Here is a 21,853-nt window from a genome sequence, read left to right on the forward strand (position 1 = left end):
TGATATAGAAATATAATTTGATATTTTAAATTTGATTTTATTTGTATTTACTTATTTTGCTTTCATTTTAATTATAGTAAAGTTTTTTGTAATTTTATTGTGTTTAATTTATTTTTATGTCCATATAGTTTTTTTTTTTTATATAAAGTTTTAGTTTTTAGTTTTAGTTATTAATCTAAACTGAATGTTTTTTTTTATTTAATTAATTTGGTGTTTATTTTATTTCAAGTAATGAAAATGTTTTTAATGGTTTTAATTTTAGTTAAATGATAATGACCCTAAATATTAGGCTCGGGAGCGTATGACACACCTTCAATTGTCAAATAAAATACTTAAAAAATGCTGTTTGCTAAAGGAGAATATAGTTTATCATTTTATGTATCTTTAATACGTATTTTCTATTATTTTTTAAAATAATAATATTTTATTTATCGGCAGGTTAATTTTCTTGAATTATTTGCAGTATCGTGTTTTATTTTTGAGAGTGTGAGAGAGAGTTCTGATTGGTTAAACAAGTTCATGCAGCACTCTTGTCCTCTTTCAAGCTCTTATTGGCTGGATGGATGGAGACTGTCTGTCCATAAGCACTGAAGCTGGCAGTTTGAGTCGTGCGGATCTGGCGGACGTGAGTCAGGCTGGGGAGTTTTGCTCTGAAAATCTCCCTAACCTGCTTGAGTTCATCCTGCCTGCTTTGTTTGTCCAGTTGTAGTGTTTCTCTCATGAGAAAACTCCCAAATAGAGTTATACTGAACAAAAAGTCACACTGAAACTGTGTATTTGTTTGCTTGAGCAACCAAAGTGGGATAACAGTTTCAGTGTCAGTCATGAGAGCTGTGATTCTGAGTTCACCCAACAGTGAAAATTCAAGCTCATGTCGTTCCAAAACTTTATGATTTTTCTTTTTCTGTGGAACATAAAAGAAGACCATTTGAAAAAATGCAATGAAAGTCAGAGGGCCCTGTGTTAAATATATAATACAATATAATTTGGTATTGGCAATTTGGCACTTTTAATTTTTGGGTGCTCAAATGAAGTATTCATGAGCTCAAATTTGCGCCATGTTATCAATGAAGATGTGATAAGAAATAAATAACACTGTAAGATTATTATTAATAAATCATCAATGTTTTGAAAAGGGAACATCTAAAAGGAATACGATTGTGTCACTTCTGAGTGCTTGAGTTCTCGTGGCCATCTCTGATTTGTTGGAGGTGGCTGGATCAGTCAGGTGTTGTATAGTTGTGATTATAGATCGTATCGATTTGATTACAACAGTGTTTTTTCTGCAGGTGTGTATGCTGCCACGACAGATCCGGACGCTCTACCCCTCCATACCTCCACATGCACTGAGAGAGGCACAGAGTCTGTTTGTGCAAGAGGTAAAACACACACACAGAGAGACCTACACACACACACACACATACACACACACACACACACACAGAGACCTACACACACAGACACACAAAAAGAGGGACAGACTTACACACACACACACACAGAGGTAGAGACCTACACACACACACACACACACACACACAGACCTACACACACACACACACACACACACAGACACAAAAAGAGGGACAGACTTGCACACACACACAGAGGTAGAGACCTACACACACACACACAGAGAGTGAGAGACTTACACACACACACACACACACACACACACACACTTACACAGAGAGAGAAACCTACACACATACACACACACACACAGAGGGAGACTCTTACACACACACACACACACACACACAGTGAGAGAGAGAGACCTACACACACACAGACACAGAGAGAGATAGAGACCTACACACACACACACACACACACAGAGAGAGAGAGAGAGAGACCTACACACACACACACGCAGAGAGAGAGAGAGAGACCCACACACACACACACACAGAGAGAGAGAGACCTACACACACACACACTCACACACAGAGAGAGAGACCTACACACACACACACACACACACACACACACACAAAAAAGAGGGACAGACTTGCACACACACACACAGAGGTAGAGACCTACACACAGATGGAGAGACTTACACACACAAACACACACACACCGAGAGAGAGAGAGAGAGAGACACACACACACACACACACACACAGAGGGAGACTCTTACACACACAAACACGGACACACACACACAGAGACCTACACACAAACACACACACGCACACACACACACACACACACACACACACACACACACACACACAGAGGGAGACTCTTACACACACACACACACACACACACACACAGTGAGAGAGAGAGACCTACACACACACACAGAGGGAGACTCTTACACACACACACACAGTGAGAGAGAGAGACCTACACACACACACACAGAGGGAGACTCTTACACACACACACAGTGAGAGAGAGAGACCTACACACACACACACACACACAGAGAGACATAGAGACCTACACACACACACACACACAGAGAGAGAGAGAGAGAGAGAGAGAGAGAGAGAGAGAGAGAGAGACCTAAACACACACACACAGACCTACACACACAGGCACATGTGCACAAACACACACACACACACACACACACAGAGCACTTCCAATGTAACGACAACTTCACTGTCTCACATTTATTGAACTGATATTTTACCTTCTCAGTCGTCCAGAGTGTGTGTGTAAGACAGAAGAGCGTGGCACCTATTATTCTTGAACAGTATTTGAGCGTTTGACCTCCTCACACACACTTACTGCACTCAGAGGATTTCCTCTGTTGTTTCTAGAGAGGACTTTGTTTCGAGATTGACCTTCATTTCACGTAACACACTCCCTCCTAGCTGAGAGGAGAATAGTGCTCCATTGTTCTGCAGATATTCCCACTTTATTACACTCACTGCCAGATAGGTATAAACCCACGGGACACTCCCAAACTATTTCAACTCCACACACACACACTGATGTTACTGGCAGACACATGGCTGCTGTCCAGTCCAATTGATTGAACATGAGATTTCTAAACCTAGCGAGCTTCATCTCATCTGCAGTCCACACGAGAAGCTGCCCTCAAAAGGGACGGCTAATAAAATGCATGTACTGTATAATTTACATAACACATTAACCCCATAAAGCCTGATGTTTGAAATAATAATCAAATACATCACTTGAGATCTTTATAATAGTATGCTGAATAACAAAATGCATATACATATTAATTATTTTATAAATAAGATGATATTTAAATGCTTATTTTGATGAGGTCGATAGAAATTAGCATAATTCTTCTGTAACAGCTTTTATGTCTAGTGTGCGTATGATTCATAAAATGTTGCATCTTACTAGGGATTGTTGCTGGAGTGTGCATGAGTGTGTTTTTAACTTTCATCAGGTTTGTGCAAATATGATCTCATGCTGTGTGTTTAAATATTGAGTGCTCCTTCTGTTCCACTCTTTTTCCAAATTTACTGTTGAGAAATGGGTTTTCCTGCCCCTGCCTTTCATCTCTTTCCCCTCTTCCTAAAAATCTGATTGGACAGAGAGCAAAGAATTGAGGGAATAAATGAGATCTTTTTAAGCGCAGGGTGACTTTGCATAAAACAGCTACTCAAAAATAGTAATGCTGTTGCATTCAAGTCAGAAAGGAGAAAAGCAGTCAAGGATGTGGTTGCAGTTAACACTCATGCTCCAGATCATTTAAGCTGTGGTGCTCAGGCAAATGATGCAGGTTTGAATCCCGTTTGTGATTCGTTATGATCCCATTTCAGCCCCTTAAATACTTTCCCCTCTATTATTGCAATCGAGAGTCAAAACAAGTGCATTGCATTGCATAGTATTTATTATTATTTTGAATTAGTTTTTATTTTTATATTTGACATAAAATCAAACCAGTTTTTTTAAAGCAATTTGGTTGTTGTTTTTTTTTGACAGTTTTTTTTTAAATAAATTTAGTTCCTTTTTTTAAAAAAAATATTGAATGTTAATTTTTATTTTATTTCACTTTTAGTTTAGTTATTTTTAGTTATATTTTTAGTGATTTTTTTCAGTTAATGTTCATTTATTTCAATAAAAATAATATAATTATATTACAATTGCACTGAAAATTCAATAAAATAAAATTACATTTAATTTAAAAAAGAAAAAGGAAAAATAATTTACTTAATATTGAAGATTTATTTTTATTTATTTTTATTTATTTTAGTAAACTGGTTCATAAATTAAATTTACACATTGACTCCTAGGGTCTTTTTCTTTAATGTAAGGACAGTATAGAGAAGGGACAGGACATCATGGACAGAGAGAGAAGGAATGAATCTAGGACATGTTGCAAGTCAGGAATGAACCCGCATCTCCCACTTGAGCACCACTGCTTAGCCTGTCAAGTTAGTCTGTAGCCTTGGCTTTCAAAACACCTATTTGAGTCCTTTTAATAAAGAGATTTTCTGTGAGCAATCATTATTCAATTTGTATATGCCAAAGGCAATGCTGATGATGTTAATGCTATTGTGTTTATTCCTACAGTGCATCAAATCTTACATCTCTGACTGGCATGTCGTCAACTACAAATATGAGGATTATTCCAGTGACTTCCGTCAGCTTCCCAAGTAAGAACCTCTATTAGAGCGAGACATGCTGCAGCCTGTGACTGATTATAGCTGTAAAGACCGAGGACTGCAGGGTATCATTGTTACGATGTGCTCCTAGGCTGCTCTGTGTGTGTGCGTATGTGTGTGTGTGTGTGTGTGTGTGTTACTGTCAGCTCTTGGAAAGATGTTTGTGTTGGTGAGAGCAGGAAATGTGTTTTGCTGGGTAACAATAGAGCAGAGGAACAGTGAGTGAGGCCATCATCTCCACATTGCCACACACACACACACACACAGGCCTTTAGTAACTGTTTAAATGGCCAGATGTTTTTTAATCTTTTAACGAGACGTGTGGAGCAGGATGAGCCTGCAGCCAAGATCTGATTATCTGGTAAAGAAACATAAAAACTTTCATTAGAAAGACATTACCAATCATTATATAAAGCTGAACAGAGAGGTATGAAATTCATGTAGACACAAATATAGATGAAAATAAATTCCAAACAAGCAAATTAGTATTAGTAGTAAAAAAGATGTCACAAATATAGATTAAAATATTTTTCTTAGGTGATATTAGTTTTGTCTGTCATTTTTCTATGTACAGTACATGAAGTATCTTATGTTTACCAAGGCTGCATTTATTTGATCAAATATACAGTAATATTTAGAAATATTTTTTACTGTTTAAAATAATTGTTTGTTATTTTATTGTAAATTATTACTTTTTTCGGGATTCTTTGATGAATAGAAAATTCTAAAAAACAGCTAATCTGAAATATAATTTTTTGTAACATTGTAAAGGTCTTTATTGTCAAGCTAATCCTTGGAGAATAAAATAAAAATCTCAATTTATAAAAAAAAGAAGACAAAATAAAAATGCTTCCCCAAACTTTTAAACAATTAATGCAAGTGCTGCTTTCCTGTGTTCATTTGTGCTTTGTTTTGTACACAGCAAAGTGTCCAGACCTGATCATTTAGCGCAGCATGTTTTTGAGGTGGATGAAGATGTGGATAAAGATGAGGTAAGTCAAATACACTCACAAACACACCTCTCAGCACTGTGACCCTCTTGTTGAACTCTTAACAGTAGCTATGTTTTAATGCACCTATTTTTATGCGAATTTGGATTATCCCATAAAAAAACGCTGGATGGAAATGCCAAGATGCGCATGAATTCTAAAACTGCACATAAATAACTTAAGCGCATAACTGAGTAGGACAAACTTTTTATCCAATAAGAAAACGTGCACAAACTACGACATTTACTGAATAAATTCCAAAATGTGCATTGAAATGCACTATGAGACAGGATAAACTGACTAACCAGCAGACCGATCTCATTCACAGCATCTATATGTGGTTTTGGACATCCTGAAATGCCTGAGGAAAGTCTGTCATCAAAGTATTTCTGTGTAATTACTGTCTTATATGTCATATGAAAATTCTTATATTCAGTGGCTTCTCCTAGTTTTTTTTTTTTAGATATTTAGTGCAAGTTTATCAAGGAAGAGATGTTTTTGTTCTCTTTGACTCATTGGATGGAATTCGCAAATGCTGTATGCGATATTCAAGTTTTGCGCATAAGTTAACTTCACATCTTTGGATGGAAACATAGCTACTATAATCAGTCATAAAGGATTAGCTCACTTCCAAAATAAATATTTCCTGACAATGTACTCTCCCCCATGTCATCTAGATGTTCATGTCTTTTTATCTTCAGTCACAAAGAAATTAAGATTTTTAAGGAAAACATTCCAGGATTTTTCTCAATATAATGGACTTCAGTGGTGGCCAACGGGCTAAAGGTCTAAAGGTATTTGTGGTAAAAAATAAAATAAAATAAATAAGTATATACATTTTTTATATTTTTTATAAGACTCTTATTCCTCGGCTTTTAGTTGAGCAGAGCATGTTGTAGATGCATTAAAACTGCCATTTGGACTGCAAAAAGTCCATTAAATGGAGCAAAATCCTGGAATGTTTTCCTCAAAAACCTTAATTTATTTGCAACTAAAGAAATAAGTGATGTTTGCCCTCTAATAAATACTACAGGATTATGTGCGACAGATGCTGTAAAGCTCACTTTATAGAATACAGTGTACCTCTGCTATGCACTAAAATTGTGTATTTTAATAATAGGGTCATAATTTTGACTAGAGGTGTAAGAAAATATGGATACACGTGAATATCACAGTAATTTTTTTGAATATTGATATTAAAAAAAATAAAAAATTCATACAAGATTCATGAAAGTTGTTTTGTTTTGAGTTTACATCGTGGCCGCTAGATGACAGTCTTCATCTCTGAACGACAGCAAGAGTGAGAGGAAATACTAACATTAGGGCACGCCACTAACATTAGCATTTATATCACTATTCGCTGCTAGTAATGGAGGATGAAAGAATTGTCCCTGTTTCTGGTTCGGTGTACAAAGCTGAAGCATGCCGTCATTTGGGCTTTTGGATTGTGGTGGCGCCATGTCCTGCGTGAAGAGGGGCTCGCTCGGGGCAGGTCGACGTGGGATGTAGGAGACTGCAGCTTTCTCTCATTTTGGGGGCGTTTTGTGCAGTATGGGGTGGTGATTGCGTTGCAGTTTCATCGCGGTTTCCACGCTGAACATAAATACAAACTGAAAAACCTGTGACATCTAAGTGGAAAGGATCAACATCTGTATTTATTTTATTGTTTTATTGGTTAATTTGGTTTTCTTTAGGAATCCTGTAAGAACTTTTTCATTTATATTAAACAGATGTAATTTTTTTTGTTCAGATCAAGATGTTATGACATTGTATGTCACAATTTTAAACTGAAACTGTGAACCTTTAAGGCAGGTTCATATATACTTTTTTCAAATTCTATTTCATTAACTGTCCTATGAGTTGATCAGACTTCCAGGTTTTCCCAGAATGGACATAGCCAAATCCATTGACCTAACAGCCTCCTGCCTTCCTCTTCCCAGAATTCTTCTTTCCATGAATGCTGCTCATGATTTTAATTCTACTTATCAGCTTCCCACTCAAGATTGAGTCACGTTTCTTATTTTAGCCCAAATGCGTGCAGTATAACAGACTGTTATGTAAGTCAGGTCGTAGGTTTGAAGAAGGCAGTATAATTGTTATTATGCTGAGTTTTTGGCCTCTATGGACCATGAATAGCTCTAAGTTCCCGTTAGACTAATTTGTCTAATTTTGTTGCTGATAGATTTTTTTTATTCATAGAACGATATTGTGATAATGAGTGTGTTTTGGCATCGCAGTTAACACACAACACAGCTAATCATAACAGCTCGCCACATTAAGATTTTATATCACAGCCTATCAGAATCATTCAGGCTGTTTTCTTGAATGTTAACATTTATTTGTATTGCCGAGCTAAGCATCGCTTTTACTAGTCCTCATATTTAAACTGTTGTTAATAAATCCTTAACCATAAGTGTTAAATAATTAGCAAGTTTGCAGGGATGATAAAATTGGTAAAATAGTAAATAAAAAATACCGGAGACTTATGTTGAAGAAAAGACCCGACCAATATATAGAGACAGAGTAGAGCTGCACCATGTATGCTCTTTCTTAAATTGTTCATGGCATTTCAATATAAATTCTGCTCATGTATTTGAAAGCTGCTGTTAGATCATCAAAGATAAATTGCATAAGCAAACACTGCTCATATTTCTGGACTGGCCCAAGACTGTACAGTCATTCTGACTGGAAAGCTCAGATATGTGTGTGTGTGAGTGTTGAGTGAACGCAGCTCCGTGAGGTCTATGAAGCATCCAGACTCCCTCTGCCCACCCACACAATCACAACACAAGCATTTCATCTGTAAAATGCTGTTGTGTGTGTGGTTTGTTTATATCTGCAGAGTGTCAAGAGTAAAGCAATAAGGAGTGTTTAACTGATGATTCAGAGACGAACCGACCCATTGTACTAAAGTTTAACCTTCTATTGTTTTTAAAAGTTCTTTTAGGCCATTTCTCTTCTCTTCTACACCTTGTAGTGTCAGGACCGATGCTTCTCACAAAAAAAACTGTTTATACCAGTACGTTTGTCCAAGCTGCTTGGTGCCGGACTAGCTGGTGGACCAGTATAGCAAGATTGTCACCAGCCAAACTGTAAGCTTATATAGTTTTTATGATGAAGTTGCCTTATCAAGTCTTGCTGGTTAAGCTTGATAAAAACAGGGCTCACAAAATCACCCGCCGCTTCTGGCTTATTGTGTCATTGATTTGCATTGTTCAATCACTTGTAGGGGTGAAATGGATCATAGTTAATCATTTGTACATGTTTTGCATGTGCAAGTCTTTCCAAGCATTTTAAACCATCATTGCAAAAAGAGGCTAAAGAGAGCTCAATTCGGTACTCGTGCTGTTGTTTGAACACACACACACACAGAATCCTCTTTCACGTATCCTTGTCCGTGAATGGACACATACACACAAAATTATCTCAAAATATCCATCTCAGCATGTATTCTCTTAAACAGATGGTTAAGTGAACATAAACAAAAAGAAACTGGATGTGTATCATTATATTGCATCCGTGCATCTGGTCTTAAAGGGACAGCAGCCTATAAATAACTGCTGCTGTATGTGTCTTTAATGTTAATCAAACAATAAAACACAACTTATTCAAAGATTAATCTATATTTAATTTACATAATGAAGTAGTATTTTACACTTAATTATTACATTTCTGTGCCTGAAAACTAATATTAGAATTTTATTTGTAGCTTTGCTATATTTGGTCTATGCTTGTAATTGTTTTGGCATTCATTCGACAAGGTTTAATGAAGAATTAGGTTTTATTGGCCTGTAATATCATGGATGATATTGCTTTGTTTTTCCAGCAAGTTCTGGAAATAAAATAGTGATCTCCAAATCCTAGAGGGACTGGGTGGAGTAAAATCATGAAGACTTCGGCTATGTTTCTTCTGTCATCCACTTTAGGTGAAAGCTGATGCTGAATAATGGACACTGTGAGTTTAGTTACAGGTCTTCAGATACTATGTTCATGTGAGCGTCCAGAGACGGGAATACAGGTTATGAGAGGCTCTGTAGCACTCTTTGAATCAGGTTTATCTGAGGTTCTGTTCAGCTGTGGGTCTGGATTCTGTTCTTTTTTCCTTATTTGACTCCCACTTTGTTCTACTGCAGGATCAAACAGACAAACCTTGGACTGCCATCACAAAACTATTTCTTGTGTGTGTGTGTGTGTTTAAAGGACACGGCCTCTCTGGGCTCTCAGAAGGGTGGTCTCATTAAACAGGGCTGGCTACATAAGGGCAACATGAACAGCGCCATCAGCGTCACCATGAGGGTGAGACTTTTCATTCCTGAGGAGATGTTATGTCTACGCATGTGTTTGTTTTTCATGTCTCATTTACACTCTTCTTTTTTTCACGCAGTCATTCAAAAGAAGGTATTTCCACCTGACGCAGCTGGGTGATGGATCATATAATCTCAACTTCTACAAGGACGAGAAGATCAACAAAGAGCCCAAAGGAACCATCTTCCTGGACTCCTGTATGGGAGTGCTGCAGGTGTGCACAACACACACAACACAAACCTCTCTCGTTCAGAAATCTTCATGGTATTGAAGTATATTTTACTTTACTATAAATGCTTGGCATTCACTTTAACCATATTTCAAAGACAATAGAAGGAATTAGGAAATTGCATATAAAGATGTTTAAGTTTAGTATAACTTAAGTATGCTTAAGTTGGATGAAAAAAAAAAACAGTTAAATTCAACTAATAGCATTTAATGTAAATTTAAACTATAAAACATTTTCATGTAATTGCAATTGACAAGCAGTTAAATGTCATAAAGCATTATATTCAGTGCACACGTAAGTGTATTATTTCCATAATAAGTACTGAGAAGATGAGAAGGCAAAGAAAGGAGAGAGTGAAGGATGTGTTATGATAATTGATAAGCATTCTCTCTGGGAGTGAATTTTCAACACGCACTCCCAAAAATAAAGCACTACGGCCCCCGCCGAACCCCCAAGCTATTTTTGTGAGGAATTTCCTGGAACCTGTGGCCGTAATCACTCATAGGTACGGTCAGCGTCACACCCTACTGTACATGCGTCGCTTTGTCATCATCTGTAATGAGTTGTGTCTGTTTAATTAGCCCTCTGACCTCTGACCTCTGACACACCCCTCACCTCCTCACCCCATATCTGCCTCAAGAGAGCACTGACTTTTACTCAGACTGGGGTTATTATAGTTAACAAATACTAAAACCCCAAAAATGCCTTTACCTTAAATAATATATGTATATCTCAGTGATACTAAAATAACTCAAATGGAGAGAAAATAGTTGGATTCCTTCATTTCTCTCTGTTTGTCTTTGCCTGACTAAATGCCCCTGCTCTTATGTTTTTAAACGCATCCCTTTAAAGACACTTAACCCCTCTGTAAGAACTGCCCTGGGCAGGGTTGGGAATCTCTCCTCCTCCATATGGAAATCATCTCACTTCTTTCCCAGGCTTCTGAGAAGGTTTTACAAGATTGCATGATTAAAGTTGTACAGATGATGTAATTAATCACATACATGATACCCCTCCAAAGTGGTCTACTAGAGAAAAAGCTTGCGGTGGTTTTTACCGTGGCAAATGTATCATCGTGTGAGTTAATCATGAACTTTTTTTTTATATGCAATGAATCCATTCCCTTGACTCTTTGTGTGCAGAACAATCGTGTGCGGAGGTTTGCGTTCGAGCTGAAGATGCAGGATAAGAGCGGCTATGTTCTGGCTGCGGACTCTGAGAGCGAGATGGACGACTGGATCAACACCCTCAACAAAATCCTCAACAGCAGCTTTGAGCTCGCCGTGCAGGAGAAGAGGAACGGAGACTTACACGACGGTGTGTGTGTGTGTGTAAAGATGATCAAAACCCTTAGTCATCTGCTCATTTTAGACACATTTAGATGCACATTCCTGAGGCAAACGCACAAACCACTCAGACCTCCACACATGGGAGAGACTGTATACACAATGACTAAGAGACATGACTGTGCCTCTGAGAGAGTTACTGTGGGGTGCATTGATTTCTTCTGTCTGTCTCTGTTGTAGATGATGACCAGGCAAAAAGCGACCACTCCTCTAGCAGCACGGACAGTTTTCAGGCAGGTCGCACTTGTCCAGAAACCGAATCGAATCAAAAAGCTGTGAAGGTTTTGACTGATATCTCTCTGCTCTGTTCTTCCAGAGTGCCAGAGACATCGAGAGCAGGATGAGAAATGAGACACGGCTAAAACTCTTTACCTTGGACCCAGACTTACAGGTACATCACTAAAATAGAAATATTACAGAAGCTTGTGTTTTCCCCTCTTCACTAAACGAGCACAGCACTGAAGATACAAGTGCACTACTGTACACTAATGTACACTGAAGTTTAGAAAACATTTGTAATGTAACAAAAGAACTTTATTTAAAAAAAATAAGCTTTGCATCGCAGATATAGAGACTTCTTTAAAATCTTACTGACCCCGAACTATTGGATGCTAGTGTAAATAAATTAAATATGCCTATAAATGAATCTCATGAACTTATAATTCATCTCACCCTCCACTTCACTGAGCAGAAACTGGATTTATCCGGGATTGAGCCAGATGTGAAGCCCTTCGAGGAAAAGTTCGGGAAGCGAATCTTGGTGAACTGTAACGACCTGTCCTTCAACCTGCAGAGCTGTGTGGAGGAAAACGAAGAGGGTCCAACCACTAACGTACTTTACCTTACCGTCTATAGTAAACCACCTTCGTCTTGTTTCATCTGAGAGTTTCTGCACTGGTTTGTGTTACAGGTTGAGCCCTTCTTCGTCTCTCTGTCGTTGTTTGATATTCAAAGTGGCCGTAAGATCTCCTCGGACTTCCATGTGGATATGAACCATCCGTCTGTGAAAGCGCTGCTTCCTCCGTCAGGAGCTCAGAACAGCACCGCAGCGGCAGACAGTGCACAAGCAGCTCAACACACAGCCAACAGCCTGACAGACAGCGCCATTCAGTTCCCACGACAGGTGAGGAGCAGCTGAGACCTGCTGTTGGTTCATGTCTCAAACAAAAGCCATTTACAGTATTACAGGGACAAACATGGTTTAAAAGATACTTTCACAAAAAAAATAGTTTTTTTCCCACTCTCTTTAACATTAGTGCTGATACTAACCACCAAAAATCTATTTATTTTCAGGAGTTTAACCCTTTAAATGTCAGTTGTTTTGCATGTTTGTTTATTTCAAATGTATAAAGTAGCAAATAAGTTTAAGTTAAGTTAATAAAGAATGTATGATTGTATGCTTAAATGGCACTTGAATTAAATGTTTCACTAGGGACATTATTTCATTAAGGTCATGAGTCATTTTTTTTTTCCTATTATAAAATAGATTTATGAAGGGAAATGTGGATGAAATATTACAATTGTAATAAAAATATGAATAAAAATACAAAAATAAATTTAATATATTATAAAATGTCCTTTATTCCTTCAGAAATCATATGCCGATTTATGCTGATTTGCTGCTCAAGAAACATTTCATATTATCCATTATATTTTTGTGGAAACTGAGACTTTATTTCCCCCTAGTCCCTTACTGTTACTGATCAGTTTAATGCATCATTGCGAAATAAAAGTGTCATTTCATTTTAAAAGTATTGATGATGTCAAACCCTAGTGTACATTCAACATCCCTACCCTTGTTTGTGAAAATCTTTTACATTTCTAATCTTGTCTGTCTATAGGGAGTGTTTTCGGTGACCTTTCCGCACCCTGACATCTTCTTGGTCGCTCGGATAGAGAAGGTCTTACAGGGAGGAATAGCACATTGTGCCGAGCCTTACATGAAGAACTCAGACTCTGCTAAGGTACCACTGCTGTGTGTGTGTGTGTGTGTATCATCACTTTTAGGCCTCTGGAAAAAGTCAAAAAATGTGGATAAATCCAGATGTTGGCGAGTGTATTTAAAGCTCTCAGGTTTCTGGATCAGATACTCAGATATACTAGCCCTCATTCCCTTCTGGGTGTGTTATAGTAATATCATTCAGATCGAAATAATGTGAAATGCTTTAGACAGTGCCATTTTAAATGGCATGCTTTGCAAGTTTTCTTTCTTTCTTTCCTCTCTCCTCAGGCTGCTCAGAAGGTTTTAAAGAGCGCTAAGATATCCTGCAGCCGGCTGGGTCAGTACCGAATGCCGTTTGCGTGGGCCGCTAGGTGAGACGCACTGACCTTTCATGAGAAACAAAAGCAACATGAGTACAATCAATAATGTTGATATATTTGCTTTACTGTTTTTGTTCTAGAAGAGGGCGTCGGTTGTAGATTTTAAATTTTATCTTTGCAATAAGATGATCTTGGCAGGATGTGTGTGTCTGTGTGTGCGCTCTTATCTCTTTCACCCGAGAGGAAAAATGGCAAGCGGCAGGGTGAGCTTTGTGTCTGTTTCTCAGGCCGGTGTTTAGGGACGCCTCTGGGACGGTGGACAAGAGCGTTCGGTTCTCCGCTCTCTACCGACAGGACGCCAACAAGCTCTCCAACGAGGACGTGTTCAGACTGCTGGCAGACTTCAGGAAGTCAGTTCTCCAATCATAACACTCTGTAGTGTTTCAGGTGTTTAGTGTTTGTATGACCTGCAGAGCCATGCTGTACACACTCTTGTTCAGCTCACAAGAAAGATGGTGTTGTTTTTCTCTCTTCTGTCAGGGGTGTTGATATTTTAGAAACAGAATAGTTTCTCTCCGCTTGTTTATTTTCCCTCCTCCGTGCTTTCTCTTCTCTCAGGCCAGAAAAGATGGCCAAGTTGCCTGTGATTCTGGGTAATTTGGATGTCACGGTTGATAACGTCGCACCAGATTTGACTAGTAAGGCTTTCTTATGCATTTCTGTATGAATCAGACATTTTTAATGTTTGGATTGTTTCATGGTCGACTGGTTGATCTCTTGTGTGTTTATAGATTGTGTCACGGCCTCCTATCTTCCTCTTCGTCAGACAGAAGTTGTAGACCGGAGCAGGCTGGTGTTTGAGGTGGAGGAATTTGTGCCGTCTAACCCTAAATGCTCCCAGCCTTTCACAATTTACAACAACCACCTGTACGTGTATCCACGCCATCTCAAATACGACAGCCAGAAGAGCTTCACCAAGGTAAAACCATACTAAACTTATCAACTCAGAGAAACACATTAACTGAACAGCATATAGACTAAAGATCAACAGTACTGCTAATATCCACACAGCCAACAGCTTTTTCTGTTGTTGTTAAGTAAGATCAGTATTGTTTAAGCTGGTGCTCAGCGAAGTGTCAGTTGAGCTTATTTCATGTTTTCCTCTTGTGATTCCAGGCCAGAAATATTGCTCTGTGTCTGGAATTCAGAGATTCGGATGAAGAGGACGCTCTCCCTCTGAAGGTAATGTCCCACACAAACGCTCAATCAATCCTAGGAGTGATTTTATCACAGTTAAAGGGGTCATATGATGTTGCTCAAAAGAACATTATGTAGTGTATTTGGTGTTATGAAATATGTTTATGCGGTTCAAGGTTAAAAAACACATCATTTTCCACATACTGTACATTATTGGTTCTCCTCTATGCCCCGCCTTCTGAAACGCATAGTTTTTTTACAAAGCTCATTGTTCTGAAAAGCGAGGTATGCTCTGATTGGCCAGCTATCCAGGGCGATGTGATTGGCCGAATGCCTCACGCATGTGAAAGAAATGTTACACACCTTTTCATACTGTGATGCATGTCCCGGTCATAACACCGGCTAAAACAATGAAACCCATTGCGAGACATTTGTTGCATCCAGTGGGGACATAATTATGGATTATAATGACTTATACTGTGTTTTTATGCGTTGCATTGCATCGCTCTGCGTAAACATAAAACCATGTCTGCATTCATGATCGGAGAATCTACAAACAAACACCAGTGGTTCTCAATTCAATTTCTTGGGCCCCCAGCTCTGCATATTTTGTCTGAAGCCATAAGAGAAACATACAAAATGTGCAGAGCAAGGGGCGCGAGGACTGGAATTGAGTACTCTACACTGCTCAAAACTCACGTTTGAATCATCTGTGGCAAATCCTTTACACTTGTAAACGTACTTACAGACCGTGAGGCAGAAGCGCCTGCATTGTAGTCTTCTCTCCCAGGATCAGGAAACAGTCACACTAAATTTTGGGGTTGAACTGTTCTTGAACAGTGTTGTAAATACAACTTAACCATTGATTTCTAGTTGCGTCCTCTTTTGGAAGAGCAAAAAAAGTAGCTTTGCTTTCACAAGGAAACACACAGCGTCTCCACGACATGGCGGCAACAGCAGCAACATTACTACAGCGAGAATCAAAGTTACGCCTTCTTTCTTTGCGTGAACATTTGGGAGGTGTTATGCAAATATTTCCACATAGTGATGTAGACTTGGGGGCGTGTTTAAAAGAAGTGTTTTACGGGAGCGTGGGAAAGTCTTAACTTTCATAAAGAGTATCTCTTTGGGTTTGAGACAGATCTTATCTATTCATGAACAGCTTGTAGCATTTGAAAGAGAAAGGAAAACTTGAAAATGCATCATATAACAGCTTTAAGGGGTATGGCCTCCAGAAGCTACAATTTTTTTATTATTCATCAAAGAAATGTATCACAGTTTCTACAAAAATATAAAGCAGCACAACTGTTTTCAGTATTGATAATAAATCATTTTTGAATGTTCCCTGAACATCAAATCATCATATCAGAATGATTTCTGAAGGATCATGTAACACTGAAGACTGGAGTAATGATGCTGAAAATGCAACTTTATATCACAGGAATGAATTAAATTTGACAAAAAAATTATAGATATACAATAATATGTAATAAAATGGCACAATACTACTGTTTTTAATGCATTTTTGTCAAATAAATGCAGTCTTGGAGAGCAATGAATGTTATTTATTTATAGTCATTGCATTTATTAAGATTTGTATCACAATAACTCCTCCACTAGGTGATTATCTGTGCGTGATGGGGTCTGCTTTGTGTTTTGTCAGTGTATATACGGGCGTCCAGGAGGGCCTCTGTTCTGTAAGAAAGCGTTTGCTGCAGTCTTACACCATCAGCAAAACCCAGAGTTTTATGAAGAGGTGAGATGTTTACCTCTGAGCTCTACATCACTGCATGTTTGTGAGTTTGCAGCACTTAAGGTCAAACTGTTGTGTTGTCTGTGTTTTTATCATGTCCAGTTTAAGATAGAGCTGCCGACTCAGCTGACGGACAGACATCATCTTCTGTTCACTCTCTATCACATCAGCTGTGACAGCAACAGCAAAGCCAGCACTAAGAGACGAGAACAGGTGGAGACACAAGGTGAGACACACATTCACATAAAACCTTCTGAAAGCAGCCTTAACCACTGGGCTGAAAATACACAGTGAAGGAGTAAAAAGAGAATCAATATTTAGATCCATTATTACTAATAAAACAGAATGTGTGGGCTGCATACATTGGCATTTTTAAGTACCACGTTTCTTGCAGTGTACCATTCTACCCACTCATTATGTGTTGTGTTGTATGTGTGTGTGTGTGTGTGTGTGTGTGTGTTTGTAGTGGGTTATGCCTGGCTCCCCTTGTTGAAGGATGGCAGAGTCATCATGAATGAACAGCAGGTGGCAGTGGCTGCTAACCTGCCATCAGGTTACCTGAGCTACCAGGACAACAGCAGCAAGGTGAGAGACCCAAACACTGATTTTGATCATGTTGCTTTTTTAGTGGGGTTGTGTGTGTGTGTGTGTGTGTGTGTGTGTGTTGTGTGTGTGTGTGTGTGTGTGTGTTTTGATTTGTTGGTTTCTCTTGTTGCTTTGTGTTGTTTTTTGTTTTTGTTTTGTTTGTGGTGTTGTCTTTTGTGTGTGTACATGGTTTTTCTTGTTTTGTTTTGTTTTGTTTGCAGTGTTGTCTTTTGTGTGTGAACATGTGTTTTCTTGTTTTGTTGTATTGTGTTGTGTTTTTGTTTAGTTTAGTTTTATTATGTTTTTTTGTTGTTGTTACTGTTCCATTTTGTTTTGTTATTTTTGTATTTTGTTATGTTTTGTTTCTGTATCGAGTTGTATTGAGATGTGTTGCGTTAAGTTGTTAAAGGGATACTCCACCCTAAAATGAAAATGTTGTCATTAATCACTTACCCCCATGTTGTTCCAAACCCGTAAAAACTCAATTTAAGATATTTTGGAAGAAAAACTGAAAAAACGTTATATGAAGCAACGGGAACACTGTCCTCTGTCACTCCATAACACGTGTTTTATTTAAAATCAAAGCTGAATACACGTAGAAACAGCGCATCCTTTTGGTGCGGAGGACACAGAAGAGCACACGCAGTATACATTGATATGGAGACACAGAGGAGACGTTGACAAAGAAATAATTAAATAAAGTGGTTATTTTTGTTTTCTTCGCTTACAAAAAATCTTCCCGTCGCTTCATATAACCCAGATTGCACGTCTGATGGAGGATGGAGTATTCTAACGACGACTTAAAAAAAAAAAGGTCCTTTTCTGGACCTTGACGCTGTTATTTACTTGGCAGTCAATGGGGTTTTCATCCAAAATATCGTTATTGCGTAGTTTTTCAGCGAACTACGGCTCTATGTAGTAAGTGCGGCTCCATTTGAAAGCAGTGGATGGACATTTACCGCTAATCACAGAACCGGCTTTACTGACGAGACTCGCATGGCAGTCGCATGCGATTAATCGTGCAGCCCTAACAGGTACATATACTCGGAGGGTGAAATTTACATATAATCATGACAGAGCATGAAATTCTACCTAAAGTACCTGAAAATGCATATTTAGAGGCCTACACCTACTGACAATGTGTGTAAAAAAAAAAAAAAAAAAAAACTAAAACCCTAAAATATTTACTTACCGTATCCCCTAAGATTTTAAGTTAATATTTCAGTTGTTTAACAACATATTTGCATGTTCACAGTTATTGACATGTTGGTTAATGGTCATGTGACATGGAGGTAAACAAATAAAATATTCCATCTTTTTTAATAAGCGTTACATTTTGATTGTTTCATTTAAAAAAAAAATTCCGGTTACACTTTATTTTAACGTGTCCTTGTTAAACATATTGCATGTTAAGTACTATTGTAATAACAATTAATTATGCATAATTATATGCAAGTAAGCCAAACCCCAGTCCTTACCCTGATCATATAGTAAACACATGTAGTTAATTAATTTTACTCAGTATGTATATGTATAATTACACTGTAAAAAGGACACAGATAAAGTGTAAATACATTTTATGATTTAATTAATAGCTTTTCACACAACCCCCTGTTTGTGTGTGTGTGTGTGTGTGTGTGTGTTTCAGCAGCACACTGGTCAAGAGGTGAAGTGGGTGGATGGAGGAAGGCCACTGCTCAAAGTCTCCACACAGCTGGTGTCCACTGTATACACACAGGTATGACGTGTCTTAGATCAGACTAGCCACAAAGTAAACAGGTACAAAATGTTATATCAAGTGTTAATACATATATATATATATATATATATATATTTCTTTCTGATCAGGATCAGCATCTGCATAACTTCTTTCATCACTGCCAGAGTATTGAATCCACAGGCCAGTCACGAGGAGAACTGATCAAATACCTGAAGGTACCTGCTGTTTGAAGCCTGGAGGTGTTTGCTCGGTCTGCGTTAGCAGGCGTTTCTCACCCATCTCATCCTGTGATCACAGTTCGGTCTCTCTCATCCTCTGTAGAGTCTGCATGCCATGGAGGCTCATGTGATGGTGAAGTTCCTCCCCACGATACTGAACCAGCTGTTTCGTGTGCTCACCATCGCCGGTCAGGATGATGTTGCTGTGAACGTCACAAGGTCTGTACCGAGCAGCTGTCAGCTCTCTGCTACTATTTTATTGTAGGGGTGTTGGTAGCACTTTAAAATAAGTTTCATTAGTTAACATGAACACTAGTCACATGAACTAAGCATGAACAATATTTCTACAGCATCTCTTAGTCTTAGTTAACGTTAATTTCAACATTTAGTAATGCATTATTAAAAGTTGTGCTTGTTAACATTAGTTAATGCACTGTGAATTAACATGAACTAACAATTAACAACAATATTTTCATTAACAAAGATGAATAATTACAGTAATGTACTGTTCATGGTTCGTTCATGGTAGTTAATACATTCACTTATGGATTGTACCGTGGTTTTTATTAATATTTAGAATTAGATTTTTTAATTGTATTTTCAATTTTCATTTTAATTTTAGTTTCATTTGTAGTTATTTTTTTAATGTGTGTTTTTTATAAATACTATTTAGTTCACACTTATTTTTAGGTTTAGTTTAGTTTAGTTTAGTTTAGTTTAGTTTAGTTTAGTTTAGTTTAGTTTGCTTTGCTTTTAGGTTTAGGTTTAGTTTTAGTTTCGTTTAGTTTAGTTTGCTTTACTTTTTGGTTTAGTTTAGTTTAGTTTAGTTTAGTTTAGTTTGCTTTGCTTTGCTTTGCTTTGCTTTGCTTTGCTTAGGTTTAGGTTTAGGTTTGGTTTAGTTTAGTTTAGTTTGCTTTGCTTAGTTTTAGTTTAGTTTATTTTAGGTTGCTTTGCTTAGGTTTAGTTTAGTTTATTTTAGTTGTTTAGTTTGCTTTGCTTTGCAACCTAAACCTAAGTTTAGTTTAGTTTGGCTTGGCTTGGCATTGCTTAGTTCAGCTTAGCATAGCTTAGCTTAGTTTAGTTTGCTTTGCTTAGGTTTAGTTTAGTTTAGTTTAGTTTAGTTTAGTTTAGTTTAGTTTAGTTTGCTTTGCTTTTAGGTTTAGGTTTAAGTTTAGTTTAGTTTGCTTTGCTTTGGGTTTTGGTTTAGTTTAGTTTAGTTTAGTTTGGTTTGCTCTGGGGCCTGTACCATGATGGTAGTTGAACAAATTCAGAGTTATAGGATTAGTTTTGAGTTGACAAAACCAAACCTCTCCAATCCGGCTTTGTTGGTACCATGATGCTGTTCATCAACTTTCTTTGTCAACTCAGGCTTTGATCCTGAGTTTGTGGAGTGCATGCACATGAAGGTGTGACATCGCTGGCGAACAGCCAATCACGAGCCTTGCAACACAAAGCAAGTTTGATTTACTTCTCGCGAGAGACCCAGCGAGAATCCAAACTAAAGGTTATAGGTTTTGCAAAAGTTTAAGAGATTGAAGAATATGACAAATTTAAATGTCATATAAAAAAATGAAGGAGGACTAATAAAATAAATGATCTTGCTCCATCAGTGTAGTCACAAGTGGAACTTGTTAACTTAGTTTATACATTTGAAAATATATAGTGATAGAGACTTGAACATGTAAGTTCAGATTTGTAATTTTTTTAATAGTTCAGTCTTTTGATACTACAGCTTATTTATATTATTATATTATATTATTATATTATATTATGATCTGTATACATCAATATTTATTTAAAATAATTTCTAATAACTGTTAAACTAAAATTGCTTGTGTGTAAGAGATAAATAATAATTTGAATCACAATAATTATATAAATCATAAAATGATGTTATTATCATTAAAGCCAGACTTCTATATATATATATTTTTTTTTTAAGCATAAGTGACCTTTAATTTGGAGCAAGTTAAACTGGAGTTACTTTGTGTCAGACATGTGTCACTTCTCTCACATCTGATTGGTTCACCTTCAGTTTGAGATCTTTAATCCAGAACATAACCTGCGCTGGAGCAAAAATAGATTAAAACACAGATTAAAGCCGAGCTACTTTCATAGTACCTAAAACCCAGGTTTGGCGGAAACTAAGCTAAAACATAGCTGGCTAGCCACCTAATCCAGCTTCATGGTACAGGCCCCTGGTTTGAGGTTTAGTTTAGTTTAGTTTAGTTTAGTTTAGTTTAGTTTAGTTTGGTTTGGGTTAGTTTTGTCATGATTCTGCCCTCGTGTCCTTGGTTTTTCCTAGTCTTGAGGCAGGATCATGACAGACCCGTGTTTTGTGTACAAGCGCATGGCCTTGTCTTTGGGCCATGTGCTTGTGTTGTCTCGTTCCCTTGCCCCGCCCCCCTTGTTAACCTAGTCGTGTCTTGATTGTCCCATCTGTGCCACCTGTCGTGTCTTGATTGTTCCCCCTATTTAGATCTCCTAGTGTGCTCTGTCTTGCGTCGGTTCATTGTGATTTGAGTGTTCCTCACCTGTGATTGAGATTGTATCCTGTATAGCCGTGAGTGTTATTTGTAGTTAGTGTTCTCCTGTCTTGAGTCTTTGTTTGCCTTGTTTATTGAGTTTTGTAGAATTATTTAGTGTCT

The 21,853-nt window shown here is 37.7% G+C and overlaps 1 protein-coding gene across 4 annotated transcripts in view; it reads left to right on the forward strand.

The window, feature by feature from the left end:
* The window catches only part of LOC128019562 (dedicator of cytokinesis protein 9), a 64,923-nt gene that overhangs the window by 22,519 nt on the left and 20,551 nt on the right, over window positions 1–21,853 (forward strand). For 3 of the 4 annotated variants that reach the window (XM_052605622.1, XM_052605620.1, XM_052605619.1), the window contains exons 3-24: window positions 1,290–1,379; window positions 4,510–4,592; window positions 5,524–5,593; window positions 9,791–9,886; window positions 9,975–10,109; window positions 11,267–11,441; window positions 11,651–11,703; window positions 11,787–11,861; window positions 12,162–12,302; window positions 12,381–12,593; window positions 13,312–13,434; window positions 13,701–13,783; window positions 14,020–14,142; window positions 14,351–14,430; window positions 14,524–14,711; window positions 14,909–14,974; window positions 16,593–16,685; window positions 16,785–16,908; window positions 17,149–17,267; window positions 18,916–19,005; window positions 19,116–19,202; window positions 19,309–19,424. In XM_052605622.1, coding sequence (XP_052461582.1) covers window positions 1,290–1,379; window positions 4,510–4,592; window positions 5,524–5,593; window positions 9,791–9,886; window positions 9,975–10,109; window positions 11,267–11,441; window positions 11,651–11,703; window positions 11,787–11,861; window positions 12,162–12,302; window positions 12,381–12,593; window positions 13,312–13,434; window positions 13,701–13,783; window positions 14,020–14,142; window positions 14,351–14,430; window positions 14,524–14,711; window positions 14,909–14,974; window positions 16,593–16,685; window positions 16,785–16,908; window positions 17,149–17,267; window positions 18,916–19,005; window positions 19,116–19,202; window positions 19,309–19,424 — 2,423 coding nt within the window. The remainder of the gene's footprint in view (window positions 1–1,289; window positions 1,380–4,509; window positions 4,593–5,523; window positions 5,594–9,790; window positions 9,887–9,974; window positions 10,110–11,266; window positions 11,442–11,650; window positions 11,704–11,786; window positions 11,862–12,161; window positions 12,303–12,380; window positions 12,594–13,311; window positions 13,435–13,700; window positions 13,784–14,019; window positions 14,143–14,350; window positions 14,431–14,523; window positions 14,712–14,908; window positions 14,975–16,592; window positions 16,686–16,784; window positions 16,909–17,148; window positions 17,268–18,915; window positions 19,006–19,115; window positions 19,203–19,308; window positions 19,425–21,853) is intronic. The other variant, XM_052605623.1, reaches the window with a different exon arrangement.

Source organism: Carassius gibelio, chromosome A9 (genome assembly GCF_023724105.1).
Source record: "Carassius gibelio isolate Cgi1373 ecotype wild population from Czech Republic chromosome A9, carGib1.2-hapl.c, whole genome shotgun sequence".
In the NCBI taxonomy this organism is placed as follows: Eukaryota; Metazoa; Chordata; class Actinopteri; order Cypriniformes; family Cyprinidae; genus Carassius; species Carassius gibelio.